The 10,214-nt window shown below is 36.2% G+C and overlaps 1 protein-coding gene across 2 annotated transcripts; it reads left to right on the top strand.

The window, feature by feature from the left end:
• Positions 1 to 343: 343 nt before the first annotated feature.
• On the top strand, positions 344 to 8,663 carry LOC112558732 (ubiquitin-conjugating enzyme E2 A). 2 transcript variants are annotated; one of them, XM_025229359.1, is made up of 5 exons: positions 344 to 523; positions 2,098 to 2,178; positions 3,067 to 3,182; positions 3,440 to 3,528; positions 7,891 to 8,663. In XM_025229359.1, exons 1-5 carry the CDS (start codon positions 480 to 482, stop codon positions 8,038 to 8,040), a joined length of 480 nt encoding a protein of 159 aa, XP_025085144.1. In that variant the 5' UTR covers positions 344 to 479; the 3' UTR covers positions 8,041 to 8,663. The 2 variants fall into 2 exon arrangements, with proteins under 2 accessions (XP_025085144.1, XP_025085142.1); XM_025229357.1 differs by lacking the exon at positions 7,891 to 8,663 and adding an exon at positions 6,631 to 7,782 and having other exon boundaries at positions 345 to 523.
• Positions 8,664 to 10,214: the final 1,551 nt, after the last annotated feature.

Consider the following 10,214-nt stretch of genomic DNA (forward strand, 5'->3'; position numbering starts at 1 on the left):
CGATAGAAATTTTAATCTTAATTTTGTGAGGCACTCAAGTTTAGCTATGATGGGAGAAAGTTGCACAGATTACGATGGTGGGAGTGGTAGTGATGATGATTGTAACACATCCTGGCATGCATGGCAACGATCGAGATACGATTTCAACATATTTTTGGCACGCCGAGAAAATGATACGTATAGAACATGGAGACGCATCTATATATAACCGAAACCAAATTGCCTAACTTAAAAAAAAAGTTAACAGTGTAATTGTATCCATGTTGTCTTTTGGAACTGATGAACTAACCTCAGCTACGCGGAGATCCCCTGAGCACTTCTATTTTAAGAAGCCACCTACATTTTGACGTCATCAATATAGCCAAGAAACCCGGATGTCAATGCAGCCAAAGGAGAACCGCAGTTTGGCAACATAAAATCATTGATCAGTTTTTACCGGGTAGAAAGGGGTTACTGTCTCCACAACACTTTCCTCCATAATGACCACACCAGCTCGTCGACGTCTGATGAGGGATTTTAAAAGGTGAAAAGAAATATTTGTCGTTTGCGACACTTGAATAAGTAGAGTTTATGTTTTCCAAAATGGCTGCTGTGTTGCGTTTGTTACAAAACTGCAATATATCTGTCTAAGGAAGAGCTTGTGAGATAAACAGGAATGTATTTCTGCATAATTTTAAAAGATGTCTATTCTAATATATTCTTTGTAATAATTTGACATCGTTTGGTTCATTATTGCAGCAGCTGGGACTGGTCGTTGTGATATAAATTGCATTTACTATTATTACACTGTTGTTATTGGGTAACGACATTTTGTAGACATTGTGTCTTGTAGCACTTAAGAAAAAAATTTGAGTACACTTCATTACTGACTTTTTACATAAAAGATGCAAACACTTACACGTGTAACAAGAAGGCTATGACACATTTTACTGAAACTTATTGCGTTTTATAATAGTTTTCCCATATGTCTTTTCGCACTTTGTACTTGTCTTTTTTGGTCGTTGGTATGGTCTTACGTGGTCACTTTGCATAAATTATTTCTTTACACATCACTTTTAAAAATTTCGTTCTTTATACAGTAGTTTAAGTGTAGTTTAACTGTATTGCAAAAATGTTACTTTCATTGCAAAAGCTGGAGATGTTATAAAGAACATTAAAGTTTCTTGTCAATTCCAACACTTAACTTTTAAAACAAAGAAATACTGTTTCCTGCAAAATTGACCAGAATAAATGCACACTGTATTACATAAAGTACATTATGTTGAACAAATAGAAACTGTTCCTTAATATATTCTTATATAGTATTACCAGTTCAAAGATTATTTTAGCCAGTTTATTGGTAGAATAAAGGAAATTAAATGTAGGTCAGAAGATTTTAAGAAGTTTAAAAGTTTGAAAAGTAATTCTAAGCTGATGATAATAATATCATATTTTTGCAAATATCATAATAGCTACTTTCTGGTACAGTGACCGGTTATGGCTAACAGACTACAAAACAAAGTTTTTTATGGCTTGCTAGAATTCATGGTTGTTTTAGTGGAATATAAACCTGTCACTTATTAAGTGCAGTAAACATTAAAGCTCAGGATTTTGTGCTGAACTTCACAAACATTATTTAGCTAACACTTTTATTATATACTAGCTGGCATCACCCAGGTAATTTGTCCCTCAAACTCTTACAGCTTAAACAGTTATTATAAACAATCAGTTTGCCACTTTATTTTATGATGAGTCAGTAGCACATTTTGGAAAATAAAGGGGTAGGAGGGGGGACCATGTTTCTAGTGGAGAAGACTATGTAGTGATGCACCTTGGTTCCAAACTAGCATCCTTTGAGGAAGGGAAGGGGGTTTGGAAAAAAAAAAGAGTTAAAAACCAACCTGTTTATTGTAAAGAGAGATGAAAATTGCTGCCATGTGACTCCATTTCTCTCATTTATATTGGTTACCTCATATATGAAATTTTTCCTCCCTGGTGGAAGAATGTCAAAATGTCTTCTTTCATTTTAAGTCATAGCAACTGAAAACAACAAACAACATCTGCCCTCCTGCCACACTCTGCTTGATTAAAAAAGCAGTTCTCTTTATTCTTTTGTAGGCTGCAGGAGGATCCTCCAGCAGGTGTTAGTGGTGCTCCTTCAGACAATAACATCATGCTATGGAATGCTGTTATATTTGGGTGAGCGATCATTATGATTTTCATACTGTTAAAAAGTAATAATTTATCTGTTGATTTTACTTTTTAATCAGAAATTGAATATTAGAATGGTTGAAAACAGAAGTAGGAAAGGAAGTTTTGAGAGCACTATTGTAAAAAAGAATTATTGTAACCATGAATTTTTCCCAGTTAACTGCAAAAACGAGGCAGATGTGTACAAAGCTTCCGGTTTATTCACGTTTCAGATTAACTACTAAAATGAGACAGGTGTGTACAAAACTACCGGTTTAGTCACATTCATTGTTTAGGCTTGCCGAGACTAACAGCAGAGAACTTCTCAAGAGGCTAAGCGTTGGTCTTGGCAGACAGCAATCCACCTATGCACGTCGTGATACTAGAAGTGTTTTAACCTTAACAATCTAGAAGACTTACTGATAATGGAAGGGAACTTGCAATAGCAAAAGCCAAATAAACTGGTTTGACTTGTGTACTTTCTTGAAGCTATTAAGTGTAAAAAATCTCCAAGTTGCATTCACAAATATTAAACCTAAAGACAGCAACAGCTATGCTTGCTCTCTTTTTAGTTATTTATCTATATACCTTTGACAAAATTTGGGCAAAGAAAAATTTGGGCAACACAGTTGGCTGAGATGGAGGAGGGAGAACAGCATTTACAAAAGCCAATATCTCCATGCATGAAATTTCTAGAGACTGGTCAACGTGTGCATTTATTCATACTGGTAGTGACTCATATGCATGTCAGTAGTAGATGTGCACATACACAGCGGTCGGCATACACACATCCAGTCTTTTGAACTTATTGCCTGCCACTGGAATCATAAATGCTTTCTTTGAATATTCCTTATGACTATACATGCCATTACTATTATGTATTAACCATGTGTACAGGCCTCACGATACACCATTTGAGGATGGTACCTTCAAACTCACAATAGAGTTCACAGAAGAATATCCTAACAAGCCTCCCTCAGTCCGGTTTATTTCCAAGATGTTTCATCCAAATGGTGAGGATACTACTGATTAAACTGCTGATGGTAGCTCTTTTTCTTTCAGTGTCAAGTTTCCATGTCTTTTTTTTTTTTTTAAACTTCTCAGTGTAGCCTATGTTGCTACAATTTATCTTAAACATCTTGCGGGTGTTTAATAGAGAGGGAGTGTGTGTGTGTACAGGCACATAAACATGAGCATGTAACCAGATTTAATTAAGATTTATACAGTTGAAGTATTTAAAAGACTGTCGCTTTTATTTTCTGTGTTGCAGTGTATGCAGATGGTAGTATATGTCTAGATATCCTTCAGAATAGATGGAGTCCTACTTATGATGTGTCTGCAATTCTTACTTCTATCCAGGTATGTTACTAATCTGTTGACTTATGTATTTTTTACATTACAGACCCCACTTCATTTTTCATTTTGATGGCAGTATTTAACATATTAAGATTCTCTGAAAATTTTCTGTTATGTAGATTAAAGAATCTCATAGTTTGCTGTTCAAATCTATGGAAGTAACTCCCTGTTGTTCAGGAGTATGCTCATGGTCATGTGTTAGAATGTCACATTAAAAAAAAAAAGATTCTGCACCAATTTAACTCCATTAAACTGAAAGCAAAGATTTCTACTTTGGTTTTCACAACTAGTAGGGTAGTGGACTTATAAATCAATACCATTTAAAACATTGGTGTGCATGCACATCTAGTTACCTACAGGGATATGCTTATATATTTTCCATCAATAGAGGACTTGTGTGAGAAGAGTGAAAATTTGCTTCTATAGAATAAACCATGAGCATAACTCTGGTATGGGCAAGGCACATATAATCCTATCTGTACAAGGTGTATACAGGTAGTCCCTGGGTTAACTAATGCCCACGTTACCAACTTCCATACTTAAGAATGAGCTGCCACAAGTTGTAATTTAGGAATCAAACGTTTCAGATAAATCAAATGCAGGTACTAGTTGTTGCACATTTATTATTGTACTTATGGTATTAATGGTATTTTTATTTTTGAAATGTTTTATGTATGTAGGAGAAAATATCTAATCTTAAGAAAAACCATATGTGTTCCAAATGTTGGGAAAACAGACTTAAAGATAATTTCACAAATGTAATTTGTTACCTGAAAACTGCCTGCACATTCCTTTATTTAGGTCATATTGGTAAACTGGATACTTTGTTAGCAAAGACCATAGATGAGAAATATGTCTCATAAGGTGTGGCCTCCTATATAAAAATTAATGACAGAGCTGTGGCAAATGTCTCTAGCGGCTGTGATGACGTGCTTACTCAAAAAAAGACATTTTCAAGCAAGCAATTGAGATGTGTGATATCATTTGGGTTGTTTTTTTTTTTTTTTTTTTTGCATGATAAGAGAAAATAATAAGATCCATTTACAGCAGAGTAACAATTTCTGACAGCAGAATAACAATTTATATGGACAGTACAGTATTCAGAAATGCATGTTGTCACAGAAGTCCATAATGACTTGCATCCACTAAAATCAAGATCCAGCATACTGCAAGAAGAGAATCAAGAGGAAATAAGTGTGGTCTTTGTAGATTGCTAATTGTAGTCCACAAGCTGACCTGAGTTTTTAAGCCATGCTCATTTTCTGGAGCTTATGAAAAAACAAATACAGTAAAGGACACTTTATACAAATGTTGATTTTTCAAATGCACACCTAGCACACTGACTTGCAAAAGACCTTGTGTTTTCTTTAAAACCATGGTTCAGACATAAATTGAGGAAAAGATATCACACCATTTTGTCCCAAGAGCAAGGTTTGTCAAGAGAATAGATGAAAGTCTGTTTTATCTTGTCTTCAGACTGTCATTGTCCTCCTATACCTTGTCCATATGTTCCATATTGTCAGCATTTTCTCCTTCTGTTCAAGTTATGTTATACAGCTCTGTACTTGACACTTAAAGAATGCCTTTCTGTGAAGAATCCTGTTTCAAAGTCATGAACTGTTTGTGCTCTGCACTTGAAAGTTCATAAGTGAATTTAACTTCACAGTTGCTGCATAACCTTTACAGGACTGGCAGCTTTGCCATGATATAGTCTTTGTTGCTAGCTCCAAGTAAAACAGCAATTCCTTCACCCCCACTAATCCTGCAGTTTGTGGGCTACATAGCTGGCAGCATAAAAGAGGACATTCAACCCTACCAGCTGCAGATGAATGTCTGGCACAGGAGGAAGGGTTTCATATATCAGCCACATTGAGTGGTTGTCTTAACCCACTTGGTCTTGCAGGACCAGTACAGGGGGTTCATCAGTTGTCGGTACCAGCAGGAATTTGTGTCTTCAGTACAGTTGCTCTGTAAACTCTGCACAAAGATAGCACCTGCCATGCAAGCCTGAAGAACGGTGTTCATTTATTAAGAACTAGGATTATCCCTGTCCCTACTTGCCTGCAGTGTTAAGAAGAGATTCAAGACAATGGTGATTGAGTCTGTCAAGAGAAATTTAACATGATTGTGTGGAAGATCTGTTTACAGTTCTGGCACAGTTGATAGTCATCCACCACTATGCAATCTCTTAAGCTGCCTGCATATGTTTGCTGCCGTGATATAACCTTAGTTGCTGGCCCAGAATATGACACTAAACTTGCCCTCCTGCCCCACCTCTCAAGTTGCCTCCAGAAATGTGTATGATGTCTGTAGTACTGGAATGAACATGTGTGATTCTTTGGTATGAGTGTGTCAGGCTGCTGTTGAAAGTGTTGAAACAGCGTGTCAAGCTTCTCAAGAAACAGTGTCTATTACTTTGTTTCTTCTAGTCAAATGCCCTGGCATCAGAGCTCCCTTTATAGATGGCTAGGATAACAGCTGGTGGTGGATATTGAAGATGAATGGCACATCATACTATACATATATCAACTTCCCTTTTCTCACTGGCATTCACAAACTGCAAATCTTTAAAATGATTACTTCACAGAAAGCAGTCCAAACTGTAAAATATCTTAACATCTTCAACAGATTTTTTTTTCTCCTGACCCTCTGTCCACAATCTTAGCATCTATGAATAAAAAAGCATGCCACAATAAGAGGTGCTAAAAATACGGGGGGGGGGGGGGGGACACAAACATAGGAGACTAAACCCTTTGCCTCTTTTGGGATTCTGAAAAAAGACTTTCTGGACATTTGTTGTGATTTGGTCAGTTTATCATGCGACAAGCATGCCCACTACTATTCTTTTGGATGCCATCATTACAGCCGCTTAGGAGCACTTGCTTCTGCCATCCGAGTTGAATATCTTTGGCAAATTTATATTTTTCTTCTTGTTGGTAAACGAGTTTTGTCCAGCTCTACAACTGTCATTTACTCAACCATTGAATATATGTACTTTTGAAACCTGTAGCATCCCTCGAAAGTTACAGAATTACCAAAAAAAAAAAAATTTGGAGCATAAACGAAACTTGCTTCATTTTGTTTTTTTGGTCCTCTCTGTTTTAGTCGTTGCTACATGACCCCAACCCAAATAGCCCTGCAAACAATGAGGCTGCACAATTGTACCGGGAAAATCGGCGAGAGTATGAGAAAAAAGTGGCAGCCATAGTGCAGGAGAGCTGGAATGATGATGATGATGACGATGAGGAGGTGGATGAGGAGGAGGAAGGAAAATCATCTACATCTTAGCGCAAGTCTGGTGACTGTAACTGAACAACCTCTTCTGAAATCTCTTCTCAAGGAAAGTTCTGAGTTTTGGGGGAATGGGGAATTCAATGGCAGTAATAAAAAGTGACTTGAGGGCAAAGGGTTACACCACATCAGACACCCAGGAGCATTTTAGCCTCAGTTTGGAACGAGCAGGAGAACATTATGAACAGGAATAGTGCCATTACGTTTTGCCGGTGTAACAGTGATAAATTTTGTTTATGTACTTCGTTGGTCTGCAGCAGTCCGCTTTGAATTCAAGCTGCCTTTTTGTGAGATTAAGCCAGTGTTAGTCTGATCTGTAGTTTCTATTCCATCCCATGTTTTGTACCTAGAAGTCAAGCTTGCAGTGTGAATTTTATGTTAAGAATAATTTAACAAATGCACAAAAGTTACTTTGAATTTGGTGGTGTTCTGTGAATATTGGTGACAAGATACCCAAAAATGCATTTTGTTTCTGGAAGAAAATCCCAATATAGTGCATGATACAGAAAATGTAGTGAAGATTTAAGTTCATGAAGAACTGGAGGTAAAAAGCTCTGTGCATTTCAACATCAAATATCACTTAAACTTTTAAAGCAGAAATCACTGGCTTTGGGATGGGGAGTGTGCAACAGTTTATATGCACATTTACAGAGCAGGAGTAGCAAATACTGAAGCAGGCAGCTCCCTCGATTCATATCCTTTTATCAAGACACAACTGTAAGTGCAAGCTGGAACTTTTGAGGGATGATGACATTAATTATATATGACTGTGTTCCAAATGTTTTAATGGACAAAGTGCACCTACCTGTGAAAGGACATCACACTGTTATAGGCATTGTGCACATAACACCAGCTGCTTTAAATGTGCTTTCATAGGTAATTCTTTTACAGTATTGTTTAACCAAATTAAGCTCTCATTGACATGGATTATTATAATTTAGTAAATAAATCTTGGTTGTCTATTAATACCACCTTTTGAGGCCATTTTTCATGTCTGCAACTGTTCAGGTTGATACTAGTAGTATCTCTGTGGTTCAGATTTCTATTTCTACAGATTTTACATTTTACTTCCAGTCTCTCTTAGATGAACCCAACCCCAACAGCCCAGCAAATAATCTTGCAGCGAAGCTCTATCAGGAGAATCGAAGGGAGTATGAAAAGAAAGTTAAAGTTGTGGTGGAAGAAAGTTGGATATACACAGGTGAAATGCCGGCAGATGGTTGAGTGAAAGGGTGGATGTGACTACTTGGTGATTGTATAAAGTCTAAATTGAGGCATTGTTTGAATACATTTTCACATTTACATACCTTTATTGTAGGATTACCAGAAGTCGTTGGTGTTATCAGATTTGGCAACAACCCTCTGATTCTAATACACCCCATCATGGTGTCATGCAATGTTTTTGTTGAGAGGTTGGTTTTTGTGGGACTCCCTTAAACTATCCCCTTATTGTAGGTTTTGCTTAAACATAATAAAGATTACATTTGCTGCTTTGTAATTTTACAATATTGAGAAATGCCTAACCTGCCGAGCTGTGCAGAATATGAAATGAAACTTAAAATTTAAATGGAGAGGAGAGAGATCATAACTCATCATGGGTTTTTGCCATTTGAATGAGACTGTAGTCTAACTAGGCATCTGTGTGGTTTATATCTGTACATCATGTAGTGTAATTTTTTTTAAGCTAAAAACCCACGTTCCACAAATTGATTTTCAAAATGCCTTGCAAGCATTTGATATGCTGGAAGAACTGTGTGTTATTTATTTTGTTGCTGTATATGATGTAATGTACAGTGTCTTCAGAAATAAAACTGCACACTTTTCCCTGGGTGTGTTTGTAAAGATTCTGAATTTTGTTTAGCAACATTTGCTTTGAATGGTCAGATGGACTGATTGCTTTTTCAAGAAAAAGTAAGAGGTGTGAACTTTCTAGCTTATGCTTTACCCTCTCATCAAAACTCTTACCTACACAGTGCTGTTCAATAGGATGTCTAATGCTAGTGTAAAAACAAATTGGCTTAAGGGTACTATAGATAATTTGTGTATATTTATAGTCCTCTCAAAAGTATTGCATACTCAATGAGCAGTGGTACAGAAATTTTCTTCTTTGGTAACAGCATGTGTGTCTGTAAGTGGGTTATTACATAATGTTGATGTTTGAATCTTGATCAGTACATCATCACAGGCTTCAGCTTTCAAATTAGTAAAGATATTTCCATTAACCATAAATTTATAAAGCTGAAAATAAAACATACAATATATATATATCAGCTTGTATAATGATTCATTTGAACCCCTATGGAAAACATTTCAGTCCACTGATGGAGACTTGTGACCTCTGTCCTGTGTACTATGGCAGGCACACATCGCAGTTCTTGGTCCAGTAAATGCCCGCAGTCTTGAGAATAAATACCAGGCATGGTGGAGCCCAACCTCCTCCTTCCAATGCTTTTAACCTTGAACATTTTATCTTTTACTACTGAGTTACTGGCTCAAGTACGTGTCAAGCCACAGGTCAAGTTGGACAAAAGGATGTAGATGAGCCCTCTTATTAAACAACATTACAATGATGGACTAATAAATTAAATCTAAATTTAATTTAGACATAACAGTGATAAGGTCTACACTTGGCAAATAAACATAAAACCCTCAGATTCAGCATTATTATTAGCTTCATTAAAGGACGTTACAACAAAATCATTTCCACATGATGACATATGCAAGCTCTACATAATTACAAGTGAAAGTATTTTCTTTACTTTTTTTTTGTATGGTACTGATCTACAAAAACAGTGCATGGTACTTTTTTTTCAGTTTAGTCATTTTCACATTGCAGAATATCATGAATGAATCAGATAATGTTGGGCTTTTGAGGCATGCACAAGTTGTAGTGAGCTGCACTCTGCCAAAAGTTTGTATCCTTCCATCCACACCATCCCTTGAGAGAAACAAATATTTAGCAAGAAGTTACCAACTATATTTTTTGTCAGAAAGAATTCAGATAAAAATTCTTCTTGAGGAAACATCTCTGAAACTTAGTTAACTGAAGCACATTTCTGTTTGTACTTTTAAGACAAACCAAAAGTCAAGCGTCTTTCACAAATAAAACAGGCTGATTGAGAAAACAGTCAAAAAAACCCAACTCAATTTTCACTGTTTTAAATTAAACTACTGCTTGCTAAACACTGAAAACTGATCCACTAAAGTTAACGTAAGCTTAAAGGAATCATCCTGCAGATCAGGATTACTGAAAATTCAAATTCAACTTGTGTTTTTTCTTATTTTGATAATAGAATGTTGCTATGTAATCCTAATCATACAAGGAAATATTAAAAATTTACAAGTTTTATTCACGTATACAAAGCATTTTCTTATTTACTACATCCCTGTAGTTATTC

This window comes from Pomacea canaliculata, linkage group LG3 (assembly GCF_003073045.1).
Source record: "Pomacea canaliculata isolate SZHN2017 linkage group LG3, ASM307304v1, whole genome shotgun sequence".
Taxonomy (NCBI): domain Eukaryota; kingdom Metazoa; phylum Mollusca; class Gastropoda; order Architaenioglossa; family Ampullariidae; genus Pomacea; species Pomacea canaliculata.